General features: G+C 28.2%; 1 protein-coding gene across 3 annotated transcripts in view; it reads left to right on the top strand.

Moving 5' to 3' along the window:
• Positions 1–17016, top strand: part of LOC135951873 (alpha-tocopherol transfer protein-like) — a 23135-nt gene extending 6119 nt beyond the window's left edge. Inside the window, exons 1-6 of one of the 3 annotated variants that reach the window (XM_065501617.1) lie at positions 2744–2943; positions 5581–5712; positions 7665–7844; positions 16138–16229; positions 16297–16450; positions 16510–17016. In XM_065501617.1, coding sequence (XP_065357689.1) covers positions 5709–5712; positions 7665–7844; positions 16138–16229; positions 16297–16450; positions 16510–16994 — 915 coding nt within the window. In that variant the 5' untranslated portion in view covers positions 2744–2943; positions 5581–5708 and the 3' untranslated portion in view covers positions 16995–17016. Of the gene's footprint in view, positions 1–2743; positions 2944–5570; positions 5713–7664; positions 7845–16137; positions 16230–16296; positions 16451–16509 lie in introns of those variants that run through there. The other 2 variants (XM_065501616.1, XM_065501618.1) reach the window with 2 other exon arrangements.
• Positions 17017–17976: the final 960 nt, after the last annotated feature.

The raw sequence follows: 17976 nt of genomic DNA, 5'->3' as shown, positions 1-17976 counted from the left end.
CGAAATCGTGGGTCTTCTATAAAGACACATTAAGACCTTAAACGTGGTTTATTTAAATAGCAATCGTGGGTCTTCTATAAAGTTAGTTTAAGATCTTAAACGAGGTTTATTTAAACAGCAATCATGGGTCTTCTATAAAGACAGTTTAAGACCTTAAACGTGGTGTATTTAAACAGCAATCGTGGGTCGTCCATAAAGGTAGTTTAAGACTTTAAACGTGGTTTTTATAAACAATAATCGTGGGTCTTCTATAAAAACAGTTTGAGACCTTAAACATTGTTTATTTAAACAGCAATCGTCGGTCTTTTGTAAATCCAGTTTAAACCCTTAAACTTGGTTTATTTAAACAACAATCGTGGGTCTTCTATAAAAACAGTTTAAGACCTTAAACTTGGTTTATTTAAACAGCAATCGTGGGTCTCATATAAAAACAGTTTAAGACATTAAACTTGGTTTATTTAAACAGCAATCGTGGGTCTCATATTAAAACAGTTTAAGACCTTAAACGTGGATCTTGTATAAAGACAGTTTAAGACCTTATTCGTGGGTTATTTAAACTATAAACGTGGTTTATTTAAAAAGCTATCGTGGATTATTTAAACTATGGTTTATATAAACCGAAATCATGAGTGTTGTATAAAGACAGTTTAAGATCTTATACGTGGATCATTTAAACTATAAACGTGGCTTATTTAAACAGCAATCGTGGGTCTTTTGTAAAGTCAGATTTCAGCAGCTCATAATAGATAGGACCCTTCTTCTCCCACAAAATACAGAGAATTACTTTAGTGCCATGGATATTTGGCTTTGGTTTCGATTCGGCTGGTTTGCTGGTTTCACATACGATCTCTTACGCTTCGGATTATTGTAATAGATCCATTTTTGTGTGCAAAAATTAACATGCAAAATCGTTTTTCAAGGTCTCTCGGCTTCAATTCGTATGGTACCCAATTTATCTGCTTTTGGATGAAGCCTGTTGCTAGCTAATATTTTGAAATAGTTGCTTGAGTACCTCCCAATGATTTTTCAATCTCTTGTTGAGTTTTAAAACAATATTCATGGTGTATTGCCTCCAATTCTAGGTCTCAAACATTTTCGGCTGACTTGTCCGATCATTGTCTTCTGTATCAAAATCACCACTTCTCAACCGAACAAACTATATCTCGCACTTTAAAACCGATGGAACACATTCATCATTAGCTTTGGTGAGCAATCGAAGTGCGACAGCGGCACTTTTTTTATATCCTTCACCTTCCTGAGAAGGGTATACTATATAAGTTTGTCATTCCGTTTGTAATTTCCACAATGTAATTTTCCGACCCTATAAAGTATATATGTATATTCTGGATCCTTATAGATAGAGGTGTCGATTAAGCCATGTCTGTCTGTCTGTTGAAATCAAATACCCCAAATAATTTACATACACGATTCATACATCAATATCTCCGGAATTCTTCCGGCTCGGTTGCTATTTAAAATCGAGAAAATCAGTCCACAAATGGCTGAGATATAAGGAAAAAACCAGGACAATCTATATCTGGATTACTTTTAATATAGACCATATGGATATCTACTGACAGATATTTCAAAGACCTTAAGTTGGACCTACAATGGGTAAAAATCGGGAAAAATATTTTTTAAAAATTGAAAAAAACAAAAAAACATTTTTTAAATTTTTTTTTCGCTAAATATTAAAAAAAATTGAAAAAACAAAATAAATTTTTTTAAATTTAATAAAAAAAATTAAATATTTTTTTTCGTTAAATATTAAAAAAAAATTAAAAAACAAAAAAACATTTTTTAAATTTTAAAATAATAATTCGAAAACAATTGTTTTCCAAAAAATTAAAAAAAAACAACTTTGGAAAAAAAATTAATTTTGTTTACCTAAAAATATTAAAAATTTGTATTTTGAAGTATAATTTGGTAAAAGGGTATATAAGATTCGGCATAGCCGAATATAGCTCTCTCACTTGTTTCAAATTAAAGAAGTAAAGCAAAACTTCCCGCATATGACGCTTTATTATTAAAGACAAAAACCGAGTTCAAAAGATACGCAATCGGTTGTGAAATTTAGCTCCCTTTATTTACAAAATACTTTTGATGTTTTTTATATAAAACTATTTTAATTTCAGGGTATTTTAGCACAGACTTTAAGACGTTCATGATGCTTTTGATTTATAGACCTGTTTTCAACAACCTTGCATTCGTTTCCCCCATTGAACACTGAACCCTTTTAACCCACAAACAAATTAAAAAAAAAACGCAATTGCTCCCCATGTCAATAATGAAATTTCCCTTTAGTATTTAATCTCCGGTAATGTTGCTATTATAAAACAAGTCAAAAAGGTCATTGTCTCACATAAAATAAGAGTTAGCACTTAATTAACTGATAGTTAACTAACTTACTAAGAAAGTGCTCTTTAATTTAACTCTAGCTTAAAGCTCTCTTAAACATTTAAAAGAAACACTAGCTTTAAAACTCTCTTAGCTAGATATTATTGATCTTTGATCCAACAAAAAAAACCAGGCTTTATAACACTAAATAAAATTGTTATTGTTGTTTTACTCGTATATACCTCATTAAAGTAGAACTCAAACTTCACGTGTATGTATAAATTTCAAAATACAACAATTTAATTTGATTGTTTTTGTATTGTTGTGGTGTTTTTTTTCGTAAATTTTATTTAATAAAATCTGTGTAGTTTCTGAAATACTTGAACAGTTTCATCTTTACTTTGACGGCTAACGTACGCGGTCTACTTTTAACATTATAAAGCAAGCGAGTTTGAATTCAGTTTTTTTTTTTTTAAAAATTAAATCGAGTAGTGCAGTGTTTTTTTCTAAAACACGTTTTTAAAAACGGTATCTAAAACTAAATACTTCCGACAGACAAATCGCGTTTTTGTCGTTCAAGTGTTTGAAAAATAATAAAAATAAATTGTATGAATGAGTGTTTTTTTTTAAAAGAAAATTTATTTAAGTCAACTTTTGACGTTTATTTATTTGTATTTTTTACTAGTATTTCTCATTAATAACAAACAATTATCACAATTCATATGGAAAATTTATTATAAATTATAGTGAGGCTTAAGATTTCATCAAGGAATATAACATGAGCAATAAATTTGTGCATTCGTTTAATGATTTGAATTAAAAACAAATTAAAAAAGTTTAATTTAAAAAAAAAACAAAAAAAAAATATTTTTAAATGACTAAAAATCCTTCAGAATTTTCACCTACAAATTGCCTTCAAATACAGTGCATGTGCATCTATTAAAATAATCAGATTTTCTACTAAAATTATAGAAAATTTTGTGGGTCTTCTATAAAGACAGTTTAAGACCTTAAACGTAGTTTATTTAAAAACGTGCTTTTTATAAAGAAAATTTAAGACCTTAAACGTGGTTTATTTAAACCCAAATGTTGGAACTTCTATAAAGAAAATTTAAGACCTAAAACGTGGTTTATTTAAACAGCAATCATGGGTCTTCTATAAAGACTGTTTAAGACCCTAAACGTGGTTTATTTAAACGGCAATCGTAGGTCTCATATATATAAAGTTTATGACCCTAAACGTGGTTTATTTAAACCGCAATCGAGGGTCTTCTATAAAGACGGATTAAGACCTTAAACGAGATTTATTTAAACAGCAATCGTGGGTCTTCTATAAAGACAGTTTAAAACCTTAAACGTGGTTTATTTAAACCGAAATCGTGGGTCTTTTATATAGACAGTTTAAGATCTTAAACGTGGTTTATTTAAACCGAAATCGTGGGTCTTCTATAAAGACAGTTTAAGACCTTAAACGTGGTTTATTTAAACAGCATTTGTGGGTCTTTTATAAAGACAGTTTAAGACCTTAAACGTGGTTTATTTAAACATCATTTGTGGGTCTTTTATAAAAACAGTTTAAGACCTTAAACGTGGTTTATTTAAACCGAAATCGTGGGTCTTCTATAAAGACAGTTTAAGACCTTAAACGTGGTTTATTTAAACAGCATTTATGGGTCTTTTATAAAGGCAGTTTAAGACCTTAAATGTGGTTTATTTAAACATCATTTGTGGGTCTTTTATAAAGACAGTTTAAGACCTTAAACATGGTTTATTTAAACAGTAATCATGGGTCTTCTATAAAGACAGTTTAAACCTTAAACGTGGTTTATTTAAAACTAAATCGTGGGTCTTCTATAAAGACAGTTTAAGACCTTAAACGAGGTTTATTTAAACCGTAATCGTGGGTCTTCTATAAAGACAGTTTAAGACCTTAAACGTGATTCATTTAAACCGAAATCGTGGGTCTTCTATAAAGACAGTTTAAGACTTTAAACGTGGTTTATTTAAACCGAAATCGTCTTTTATAAAGGCAGTTTAAGACCTTAAACGTGGTTTATTTAAACCGAAATCGTCTTTTATAAAGGCAGTTTAAGACCTTAAACGTGGTTTATTTAAGCAGCAATCGTGGGTCTGTCTTCTACAAAGACAGTTTAAGGCCTGAAACGTGGTTTATTTAAACAGCAGTCGTGAGTCTTCTATAAAGACAGTTTAATACCATAAATGTGGTTTATTTAAACAGCAATCATGGGTCTTCTATAAAGACAGTTTAAGACTTTAAACGCGGTTTATTTAAACAGCATTTGTGGGTCTTTTATAAAGAAAGTTTAAGACCTTAAACGTGGTTTATTTAAACATCTATCGTGGGTCTTTTATAAAGTCAGTTTAATTGCTCCTTTTTAACAGGATTTTTTTTATAAAATATCTGTTCTGTTTAATGACATTTTTTTGTTTTTGGACATATTTAACTTGCGTAATGCAATTTATTTTTTCAAGAGGCTGTTTTGGCATTTCAATCTTAAATTAGAATAAATTAATATTCAATTTGTTAACGTAAACAAAAATCTTGGTTGAATGTTGTTTTAAGTAAATTTATTATTTTCAAAAATATTCCATTAAAAACAAAATTCAAAATTGCATGACTTAAAAAAAAAACACAATTATATTTTTAATTGTTATTTAAAGACACTCTATGATTAAGAAATAAAATTAATCGTTTGGCTCAGCAATAATTACATTTTGGTACTAAACTAGAATTGTACTCCCTTAACGGGAAAACTTGTGCAGGTTTTCACAATTGTCAGATCATCACCTGATCACTTGATCTAGGATATTCTCCCTATTTCAATATTTTTTAACAAACTTGCTTTTGTTCATGAAATTCTCCCATTATATTATTAGTAAGCTTTCTAATACCTGTTTTAACAATTAATTTATAGCAATTTATTGAAAGGTTAATACTTAAAACATTTTAATTAAAAAAATATATATTAAATTTTGTTTTTATTGCAAGTAACCCTGACTTGGTGTAATAACTTAACTGACTTGAATTAAAACTTTAATAAATAAAAAAATCAAATAAATGCACAAATCTATTGTAAATTTAACATTTTATGATTCATTTACAAAGAAATATTAAAATTTGTTTTATGAATAATTTAAATCACAAACTAAACAATATATAAAATAAATAATTAATTACACTTTTTTAAACAAATACAAATAATAACTTAAAGATTTCATCAGTAAATAGAAAAAATCTGAACAAAAAAACTGGCTAAAATCAACACAGACATTTAATTGATTGTAACACAAACTTAAAATTAAAATTTTAACAGTATTTAAACAGAAACACAAAACACACATAAACAACAATGAGTAAGTAACAATTAAAATTTCAAACTTTTTTTTTAAAAAACTTAATTACAATATTTTAAACGTAAGTAGCTTAAGTTGCAAACTAGTTGAAGTCTGCCTCCAAATAAGTAATCGCATTATACTAAGTTTTAATCTTTAATACAAAATTCCCTCGATCTATTCAATGTGTTTCAAGCTCTACTCAGCTAAATTTTCTCCTATCATAATTCATACCACAAAATCTTAGCATTGTAATTTAAACCGCAATCTGTGGTCATTTGTAAAGTAAATTTGAAACACTAATTGTGGTTTATTTAAACAGCAATTATGTGTCTTTTATAAAGAAAATTTAAGACACTAATCTTGGTTTATATAAAAAATAATCCGGGGTTTTATATAAAGACAATTTAAGACCTTAAACGTGGTTTATTTAAACAGCAATCGTGTGTCTTTTATAAAGAAAATTTAAGACCTTAAACGTGGTTTATTTAAGCAGCAATCGTGTGTCTTCTATAAAAACAGTTTAAGACCTTAAACGTGGTTTATTTAAACAGCAATCGTGGGTCTTTTATAAAGGCAGTTTTAAGGTAAAGAAAATTTAAGACCTATACGTGGTTTATTTAAACCGAAATCGTGGGTCTTCTGTAAAGAAAGTTTAAGACCTTAAACGTGGTTTATTTAAACAGCAATTGTAGGTCTTCTATAAAGACAGTTTAAGACCTTAAACGTGGTTTATTTAAACCGAATCGTGGGTCTTTCGTAAAGAAAGTTTAAGACCTTAACCGTGGTTTATTTAAACCGAAATCGTGGGTCTTTTGTAAAGAAAGTTTAAGACCTTAAACGTGGTTTATTTATACCTCAATTGTTTAACTTTTATAAAGAAAATTAAAGACCTTAAACGTGGTTTATTTATACCTCAATTGTTTAACTTTTATAAAGAAAATTAAAGACCTTAAACAGCAATCATGGGGTTCTATAAAGACCGTTTAAGACTTTAAACGTGGTTTATTTAAACAGCAATCGTAGGTTTTATATAAAGACCCTTTAAGACCTTAAACGTGGTTTATTTAGACAGCTCTTTTATAAAGTAAGTTTAAGACCTTATTCGTGGTTTATGTAAACCGAAATCGTGGGTCTTCAATAAAGAAGTTTAAGACCTTAAACGTGGTTTATTTAAACCGAAATCATGGGTCTTTTGTAAAGAAAGTTTAAGTCCTTAAACTTAGTTTATTTAAACCGAAATCGTGGGTCTTCTATTAAGAAAGTTTAAGAACATAAACGTGGTTTATTTAAACAGCAATCATGAGTCTTTTTTATAAAGAATATCTAAGATACTAATCTTAGTTGAAGGCTCTAAATGTATATTTTTTTCATCTTGAATAATTTATCTAATAATGACAATGAGTTGAAAGTTATAATCATAAGTTATTTTGAAATGATTTCATTATCAAACTAATATGTGTATAATTGAGTTTGTTTTCTTATTAAACACGTGTCTGCTTCAATGATTTTATTCATTAATTGCCGGTAGTTAGACAATGTAATCAATCAAATAATCAAACTGTAATGACCACTAATTAAAGTCATAAGGTACAAACAACATTGGAGAGTTTTAAGATATTTTTAGACAACTGAGCAATTGCAAAATTGCTATAAAATTGCAGTTATTAGTATTGTTTAGATTTCAAACAGGGTCACAATTTGTTTTGATCCCAACAAACTAATAAATATATGCTTTATGTGATTTAAAAAAATGATCAAACTACTTTCGTCACTTGTTTCGCATTAGCAAAGATTGCAATAAACTCATTTGAAAATACATGGATAAACTTTTTAACACTACTCGAAACAAAACACTTTTATTTAAAATATCTACTTTATATTATAAACTATCATTTTTTATTTAAACTGTTTGTTACTTCTAAATCTATTTGATCTCCATTTTAATTTACTTTTCTATTAACTTTTCACAGAGATCCCTACCATGATTACCGAAATCGATGATGTACCCGCCATTATGGTGGGAGACTACAAATTACAATTTGAATTGGGCGAACCCAGTGAACGTTCAAAAGAAGTCGCTGCTCGTGAACTAAGAGAAACTCCTGAAAATATCAAAAATGCCACAGCAGAACTTAAGAAGTTATTGGATGGTAAGTACTAAAAAAAATATGAATCTTTTAAACAACGATCGTGGATCTTTTATAAAGAAATTTTAAGACTTTCAAAGTGGTTTATATAAATAACAATCGTGGGTATTTTATAAAGAAAATTTAGGACTTTAATGGTGGTTTATATAAATAACAATTTAACGCACTAATCGTGGTTTATATCGATAACAATCGTGGGTCTTTTATAAAGAAAATTTAAAGCACTAATCGTGGTTTATATAGATAACAATCGTGGGTCTTTTATAAAGAAAATTTAAGTCACTAATCGTGGTTTATATAGATAACAATCGTGGGTCTTTTATAAAGAAAATTTAAGACAATAATCGTGGTTTATATAGATAACAATCGTGGGTCTTTTATAAAGAAAATTTAAGGCACTAATCGTGGTTTATATAGATAACAATCGTGGGTCTTTTATAAAGAAAATTTAAGGCACTAATCGTGGTTTATATAGATAACAATCGTGGGTCTTTTATAAAGAAAATTTAAGGCACTAATCGTGGTTTATATAGATAACAATCGTGGGTCTTTTATAAAGAAAATTTAAGGCACTAATCGTGGTTTATATCGATAACAATCGTGGGTATTTTATAAAGAAAATTTAAAGCACTAATCGTGGTTTATATAGATAACAATCGTGGGTCTTTTATAAAGAAAATTTAAGTCACTAATCGTGGTTTATATAGATAACAATCGTGGGTCTTTTATAAAGAAAATTTAAGGCACTAATCGTGGTTTATATAGATAACAATCGTGGGTCTTTTATAAAGAAAATTTAAGGCACTAATCGTGGTTTATATAGATAACAATCGTGGGTCTTTTATAAAGAAAATTTAAGGCACTAATCGTGGTTTATATAGATAACAATCGTGGGTCTTTTATAAAGAAAATTTAAGGCACTAATCGTGGTTTATATAGATAACAATCGTAAAGAAAATTTAAGGCACTAATCGTGGTTTATATAGATAACAATCGTGGGTCTTTTATAAAGAAAATTTAGGGCACTAATCGTGGTTTATATAGATAACAATCGTGGGTCTTTTATAAAGAAAATTTAGGGCACTAATCGTGGTTTATATAGATAACAATCGTGGGTCTTTTATAAAGAAAATTTAGGGCACTAATCGTGGTTTATATAGATAACAATCGTGGGTCTTTTATAAAGAAAATTTAGGGCACTAATCGTGGTTTATATAGATAACAATCGTGGGTCTTTTATAAAGAAAATTTAAGTTTGAAATCCGTCTTCTTTTAAAAAGCAATCGTGGGTCTTTTATAAAGAAAATATAAGTTTGAAATTTGTCTTCTTTTAAAAAGCAATCGTTGGTATTTTTTAAAGAAAATTTAAGTTTGAAATCCGTCTTCTTTTAAAAAGCAATCGTGGGTATTTTCTAAAGAAAATTTAAGTCTGATATTATGGTTCTATAAGATTTCATTCGCGGGTCTTTTCTAAAGAAAATTTAAGTTTGAAATCCTGGGTCTGTAAGAAAGCAATCGTGGCTATTTTATAAAGAAAATTTAAGTTTGAAATCCTGGTTCTTTTAATCAGCAATCGTGGGTCTTTTATAAAGATAATTTAAGTTTGAAATCCTGGTTCTTTTAATCAGCAATCGTGGGTGTTTTATAAAGACAATTTAAGTTTGAAATCCTGGTTCTTTTAATCAGCAATCGTGGGTCTTTTATAAAGAAAATTTAAGTTTGAAATCCTGGTTCTTTTAATCAGCAATCGTGGGTCTTTTATAAAGAAAATTTAAGTTTGAAATCCTGGTTATTTTAATCAGCAATCGTGGGTCTTTTATAAAGAAAATTTAAGTTTGAAATCTTGGTTCTTTTAATCAGCAATCGTGGGTATTTTATAAAGAAAATTTAAGTTTGAAATCCTGGTTCTTTTAATCAGCAATCGTGGGTCTTTTATAAAGAAAATTTCAGTCTGATATTCTGGTTCTTTAAGATAGCAATCGTGGGTCTTTTATAAAGAAAATTTCAGTCTGATATTCTGGTTCTTTAAGATAGCAATCGTGGGTCTTTTATAAAGAAAATTTAAGTTTAAAATCCTGGTTCTTTTAATCAGCAATCGTGGGTCTTTTATAAAGAAAATTTAAGTTTAAAATCCTGGTTCTTTTAATCAGCAATCGTGGGTCTTTTATAAATAAAATTTATTACTGAAACTTTGTAAATATGATTCTGTAACTTCCAGCTGTATTTCCTTAGAATAATATTATTTATAAAAATTTTTTTCAGTTTAATTGATTATTCTTTGAAAACCGGGGACCCCTAGTTGTTGACAGTTCTGTTACACTCGTGCTTAGTTTTAATTGCAACCACTGCAGATAAAATCAATTAGTACACATCTTTTGTAATATTTTTTCTCAGAAATATGTGATATTTAGAAATTAGCATTATAATAGATTTCAATTTTCTTTCTTAACTTGTAATTGCAAAAGTTACTAATTCATTTTGACGGTAATTGTTATTACATTTTGAAACTAGTTGTGTGTTATTAATTGTTTATATTATTTAAAAGCTATTATAACAATCTAATAACAATTACAATGTGAATCAGAATTTTCTGAAAGTTCTATAATAAGGCAATCCGCAAAATGCCCTATAACGCATATGCAACGCTGACGGGTACAATTATATGCAACCCTGCTTGTTTTAATCCTTAAAGGACCAAGCACATGCTGTCGTCAGTTGAAGATATTATTCTCAAAGCTTATCAAAAGTTAAGACCTATTCTTGTTCTCCCTTTTTTTAGATTATTTTAATAATAGATTTTCAAAACTTTAGACAAATTTTGCAGCCTGTCATGCATTACCCTATTGTTTACATTTGCAAGATCATTCAATTTTGTATATTTAGTTTAAAACTCTTAGAACTTTGTGTACGTGCATTAACATTGTCTACTGAAACCGTTTAAATGAAAGTTACTTTTATTGTTAATGCTCGTTTGTTAGTACAGACCCCTTAAATTGCTTTAGTTCAATTACAAGTCTAATGAAATAAATTAAGGGTCATGATAACAATAAAAAAAACGGTAAATAATTTAAAACAAATTAGTTATATACAAAAAATCTTACAAAACAATCATAATTATCTAGTAAAGCTATATTTTAAAAAGAGAAATTACAATAAACTGGAGGGAAGTAACAAGTAACAAACCGTTTTTGTGATATACAATGATCTAGCAAATGCTACAATAGGAAAACGAAATTATGGGTCTGTTTAAGCCAAAATTTAAAACAGTAATAAGGGATATTTTAAACACAAATCGTGGTTATTGTATAAAGGAAATTAAGACACTAATCAGGTTAGTTTAAACAGCAATCGTGGGTCTTTTATCAAGAAAATTTGAGACACTAATCGTGGTTTATTTAAACCGTAATCGTTGATCTTTTATAATGAAAGTTTAAGACACCAATCATGATTTATTTAAACAGCAATCGTGGGTCTTTTATAAACGAAATTTAAGACACTAATCCTGGTTTATTTAAACCGTAATCGTGGGTCATTTAAACCGTAATCGTTGATCTTTTATAATGAATGTTTAAGACACCAATCATGATTTATTTAAACAGCAATCGTGGGTCTTTTATAAACGAAATTTTAGACACTAATCCTGGTTTATTTAAACCGTAATCGTGGGTCATTTATAAACAAAATTTAAGACACTAATCGTGGTTTATTTAAACCCTAATCGTGGTTTATTTAAACCCTAATCGTGGTTTATTTAAACCGTAATCGTGGGTCTTTTATAAACAAAATTTAAGACACTAATCGTGGTTTATTTAAACCCTAATCGTGGTTTATTTAAACCCTAATCGTGGTTTATTTAAACCGTAATCGTGGGTCTTTTATAAACAAAATTTAAGACACTAATCGTGGTTTATTTAAACCCTAATCGTGGTTTATTTAAACCGTAATCGTGGGTCTTTTATAAACAAAATTTAAGACACTAATCGTGGTTTATTTAAACCCTAATCGTGGTTTATTTAAACCGTAATCATGGGTCTTTTATAAACAAAATTTAAGACACTAATCGTGGTTTATATAAACCGTAATCGTGGATCTTTTATAAAGAAAATTTAAGACACTAATCGAGGTTTATTTAAACCGTAAGCGTGGGTCTTTTATAAAGAAAATTTAAGACACTAATCGTGGTTTATTTAAACAAAATTTATGACACTAATGGTGGTTTATTTAAACCGTAATCGTGGTTCTTTTATAAACAAAATTTAAGACACTAATCGTGGTTTATTTAAACCGTAATCGTGGGTATTTTATAAACAAAATTTAAGACACTAATCGTGGTTTATTTAAACCGTAATCGTGGGTCTTTTATAAACAAAATTTAAGTCGGAAATCATGGTTTATTTAAACCGTAATCGTGGGTCTTTTATAAACAAAATTTAAGTCAGAAATCATGGTTTATTTAAACCGTAATCGTGGGTCTTTTATAAACAAAATTTAAGTCAGAAATCATGGTTTATTTAAACCGTAATCGTGGGTCTTTTATAAACCAAATTTAAGTCGGAAATCATGGTTTATTTAAACCGTAATCGTGGGTCTTTTATAAACAAAATTTAAGTCGGAAATCATGGTTTATTTAAACCGTAATCGTGGGTCTTTTATAAACAAAATTTAAGTCAGAAATCATGGTTTATTTAAACCGTAATCGTGGGTCTTTTATAAACAAAATTTAAGTCAGAAATCATGGTTTATTTAAACCGTAATCGTGGGTCTTTTATAAACCAAATTTAAGTCGGAAATCATGGTTTATTTAAACCGTAATCGTGGATCTTTTATAAACAAAATTTAAGTCGGAAATCATGGTTCATTTAAAGAGAAATCAAAATCCTTTAAAATTTTTAATTTTTTCATAATGTTGGTATTTTAAACAATAATTTAAATTTTGTTTTGAATTAAAAAAACTCTTTAGAATACCTTAAAAGCAGTTTAAAAAATCAAACATAAGATTTTTTAAACCCAAGGTCTGAAAAAAAATCTTGATTTCAAAAAACTGCACTCAAATTGCAACATTAATGAGATGTGCAACCTCCACTTAAATTACAATAAAAAAAACTTGCAGTCTCAAGCTTAATTTAAGAAACATAAAGTTTTGTTTCTTAAACTAAGGTCACAATACTGGGGTTTTTCCATACAATCTGGTTATAATAAGAAAAAAGTGAAACTGCACTTAAAATGCAACCTTTAAAAAACAAACATACAATTTTAAACAACCCTGAACTTGCATTCATAAACAAAAAAAACAAATCTTGCAATTCTTGCAAAAAGAACATAAAACAGATAAAATAAAAAATAAACCTTGTTTTACATTTATTAGCAAACAAAATCTTGAATTTAATTTTATTTAAATAAATTATTAAGCCAAAAAAGAACACAAAACATAATAGAAAAAGATAAGTTAATTTGCGGGCAAAAAAAATAACTAGACCAAAAAACCAAACATCTTTTTCTCTCTACTTCTTTTATTTACATATTTGTTTCTATTGTCGTTATATTTACCGTAAATGTTCAAACAAATCAATAATGTAAACTGTTCCGCATTGACAGCACCAAACTACAACAACAACCACAACGTCAAATTTCAATTTCAGTTTCATTTTGTAGCGGCCAAAAACCCTCTACCATAAATGAAAATATTTATTGTTGTTCATTTGTTAACAACCTTGAACTTAATTCAACATTTTTATTCTTTAATTTTTTATTTTTTTTTGGCTAGAAATAAAAACGAAAACTTGTTTAAACAAAATTCAATGATGAGTAAGACGAGCAACAAACTAAAGCAAAAATGCTGAAATTTTAATTTTCTAAAATTTGATTCACAACTTGACGTTTAATTGTTTAATTTCAAAGGCGGTAGATAATTGTTAGAAAAAATATTAAATTTCTTGAGTTTAACTTAATGTTAATTGTTTTTTTTTTTTAATTTTAAACATTTACACAAAGTTTATTTGTAATTTTATGTACCTAAATCTATTATTGTTTAGTTTTACGTGTTAATTGCTTTAGAATGATTTTACGAGAAACAAAATTTGTTTACGATGTCGGTAATTAAGTAGAAATTTTTGTGAAAAAAAAAATAACAATAACTAAATATTTATTAAATCTATCTGTGGATCTTTCTATCTACTAGTATGAACATACTTGGGTTTAAACTTTAGAGTCGTTGTTGTCATATGAAAAGATTTGCTTGTTAGTTTTACGTAGTACGTGTCTAACTTAATAATAATGACCTTTTTTAGTGACTTTTAGGAATTTTTAATTGTATTCAAAGTCTACAAGTTAATACTAACTAGTAGGTATAAAGAGACCTTCGAAATTATACTGAAATTAAACTTTATATTTTAAATTTATTGCCGAGTCAAAAATCATCAACATATTTTCACAATTTAATGGAAAGTTTTTTTTTAGAATAAAATAGTAATCATTGCTATTTTATTAAGGAAATTTGACACACTAATCTTGGTTTATTTAAATAGCAAAGTTGGAGTTTTATTTATGAAATTTAAGAAACTAATCGAGGTTTATTTAAACTGTAATTGTGGGAGTTTTATTAAGGAAATTTAAGGCACTAATCGTGGTTTATTTAAACTGCAATTGATGGAGTTTTATTAAGGAAATTTAATTCACTAATCGTGGTTTATTTAAACTGCAATTGATGGAGTTTTATTAAGGAAATTTAATTCACTAATCGTGGTTTATTTAAACTGCAATTGCGGGAGTTTTATTAAGGAAATTGAAGACACAAATTGTGGCTTATTTAAACTGCAATTGTGGGAATTTTATAAAGCAAATATCAGACACTAATCAAGGTTTATTTAAACTGCAATTGCTGGAGTTTTATTAAGAAAATTTAATCTGAAATTGCGGGAGCTCTATTAAGGAAATTTAAGACGCTAATCGTGGTTTATTTAAACTGCAATTGTGGGAGTTTTATTACGGAAATTTAAGACACTAATCGCGGTTTAATTAAACAGCAATTGCGGGAGTTTTATTAAGGAAATTTAAGTCACTAATTGTTGTTTATTTAAACTGCAATTGTGGGAGTTTTATTAAGGAAATGTAAGACACTAATCGTGGTTTATTTAAACTGCAATTGCGGGAGTTATTTAAAGCCAATATAAGGCATTACTGTAGGTTTATTTAAACTGCAATTGCTGGAATCTTATTAAGGAAATTTAAGTCACTAATTGTTGTTTATTTAAACTGCAATTGTGGGAGTTTTATTAAGGAAATGTAAGACACTAATCGTGATTTATTTAAACTGCAATTGTTGGAGTTTTATAAAGAAAATTTTAGACACTAATCGTGGTTTATTTAAACTGCTATTGTGGGAGTTTTATAAAGAAAATTTAAGACACTAATCGTGGTTTATTAAAACTGCTATTGAGGGAGTTTTATAAAGAAAATTTAAGACACTAATCGTGGTTTATTTAAACTGCAATTGTGGGAGTTTTATAAAGATAATTTAAGACACTAATCGTGGTTTATTTAAACAGCAATCGTGGGTCATTTATAAAGCAAATTAAAGCCACTAATCGTGGTTTATTTAAACTGCAATTGTGGGTCATTTATAAAGCAAATTTAAGCCACTAATCGTGGTTTAGTTGAACCATAATTTTCCATCATTTATAAAGCAAATTAAAGCCACTAATCGTGGTTTAGTTGAACCATAATTTTCCATCATTTATAAAGCGAATTTAAGGCACTAATCGTGGTTTAGTTGAACCATAATTTTCCATCATTTATAAAGCAAATTTAAGACACTAATCGTGGTTTAGTTGAACCATAATTTTCCATCATTTATAAAGCGAATTAAAGCCACTAATCGTGGTTTAGTTGAACCATAATTTTTCAGCATTTATGAAGCGAATTTAATACACTAATCGTGGTTAAGTTGAACCATAATTTTCCATCATTTATAGAGCGAATTTAAGACACTAATCGTGGTTTAGTTGAACCATAATTTTCCATCATTTATAAAGTGAATTTAAGCCACTAATCGTGGTTTAGTTGAACCATAATTTTCCATCATTTATAAAGTGAATTTAAGCCACTAATCGTGGTTTAGTTGAACCATAATTTTCCATCATTTATAAAGCGAATTTATGTCTGAAATCATAATCATTAATCGTGAGTCTTTTATAAAGAAAATTTAAGTCTGAAATCATGTCTATTTTAAGCCTTAATCGGTATCGTCTCTAAATTGAATTTCATTAATAAATTATTTTTCTTTTTTTGTTACTTTTAGCTGAAACTGATTTAAAATGTCCCCGAGATGATTTGTTCCTATTGAGATTTTTAAGAGTTTGCAAATTCTATCCCGATAGTGCTTTGAAATTGGTAAGTTTGGATTATTATTGAAATTTAACAAGAAAATACTAATAATTTCAATTATTTTATAATACAGATTAAACACTACTATTCGTTTAAAGTTAAACATGCCAATGTCTATAAAGATTTATTACCCAGCAATGAGAAAAATGTATTCGATCATAATGTTATTATAGTATTTCCCAATAGAGATCAATTGGGCAGAAGAGTAGCGGTTTTGGAATTGGGAAGTGAGTGATTAAAACTTGAACTAAAGAAATCAAAAACTGATAAATTTTTTTAATTACAGAGAACTGGAATCACAAGAAGGTGTGCTTGGATGAGGTCTTCAAGGGTGCCGTTTTATATTTGGAAGCTGCCATGTGGGAGCCGGAAACTCAAATCAATGGTGTGGTAGTGATCTTCGATATGGATGGTTTAAGTCTACAACAAACTTGGCAATTTACCCCAGCCTTTGCTAAACGTATTGTGGACTGGCTGCAAGATGCTGTGCCCCTACGTATCAAGGCCATACACATTGTCAATCAACCCAAAATCTTTAATGTAGTATTTTCATTGTTCAAACCTTTCTTGAGAGAAAAGTTGCGTAATCGCATTATTTTCCATGGCACCGATCGTGAGTCATTGTACAAATACATGTCACCCGAAATATTGCCCGCCTGTTATGGTGGCACTCGCAAGGAGCCACGCATTGATGGTGACCAATGGTACAAGCTGTTGCTGCAGTGTGAAAAAGAATACAAGGCCATTAATTCTTATGGTTATCAAAAGTAGAGAGAAGAGAGTTTGTTAAAAACCAATATGCATACATTTTATTGCCACTTTAGAAGAAGAAAAAAAGCATCCATCATTTATTGTTAACTACTAGTGTTTTAAGAGCTTTAATTTGTTTAAAACCCAAACAAAATTTTGGTATTGTTTAAGAACAAACTCAGGCAGTTGTTTTTAAAGTACTTACATACATTCCCTTTAGGTTTTGCTAATTTGATTTAAATTTAAAATTTATTTATTTTTTTATAACATTTACAATTTTGTTTGACTTTGAATTAAGTTCTTCAATTTTTTTCTAATTAATTTGGGGGCTGTAAATATCATTTAAGTTTCAGGGATTAAGTTTCATTATTACTTTTTACATATGTATTGTAATAAGGGGTTGTTTAGTTTTAGTAAGTTTTAAATTTTTTTTAAGAAAATAAATAGAACATTTATTTTAAATAATAAAATATTATGAAGAAAATTTTTATAAAAAACGAAAATTATTTAAGAAAAGAATAAATAAATATTTTAATAAACAAAAAAATTTGATAATTTATTGATAAAATAAGATAAACTCTAGGATTTGTATAAAAATGTGGCCTAAATTCAGCACAAAATATAAAGTTTTAGATCGCATTTTAACTCTCACTGCCCATAATAACACAAATCCATACAATAAATTTTAATTTCCGGCCCAGTTTGATTAAAAATTACTTGAAACGGCGATTAATCTCTGCCATCATCATTTCTTTCTTTCATAAATGCCACACAAACTATTTTTAATTCAATTATATTATATTTTTCATTCATTTTTCATCCTTATTTTCGAAGATTTCCTTAAAAAGTTCTCTCTCTGTTTACATACAAAAAGCCGCCATGTTTGATAAATAAAAAAACAAGATGTGTGTCTTTGCTACAGCTTAACAAACACACTCAAGCACGCACAGTTTAGTACAGACAATATGGCGTAAAAGGTAAACAATGTTTGTTGTTTGTCTCT

This window comes from Calliphora vicina, chromosome 2 (assembly GCF_958450345.1).
Source record: "Calliphora vicina chromosome 2, idCalVici1.1, whole genome shotgun sequence".
NCBI lineage: Eukaryota > Metazoa > Arthropoda > Insecta > Diptera > Calliphoridae > Calliphora > Calliphora vicina.
Note: the sequence above shows the minus strand (reverse complement) of the source record. Positions and strands in the feature narration are given on the sequence as shown.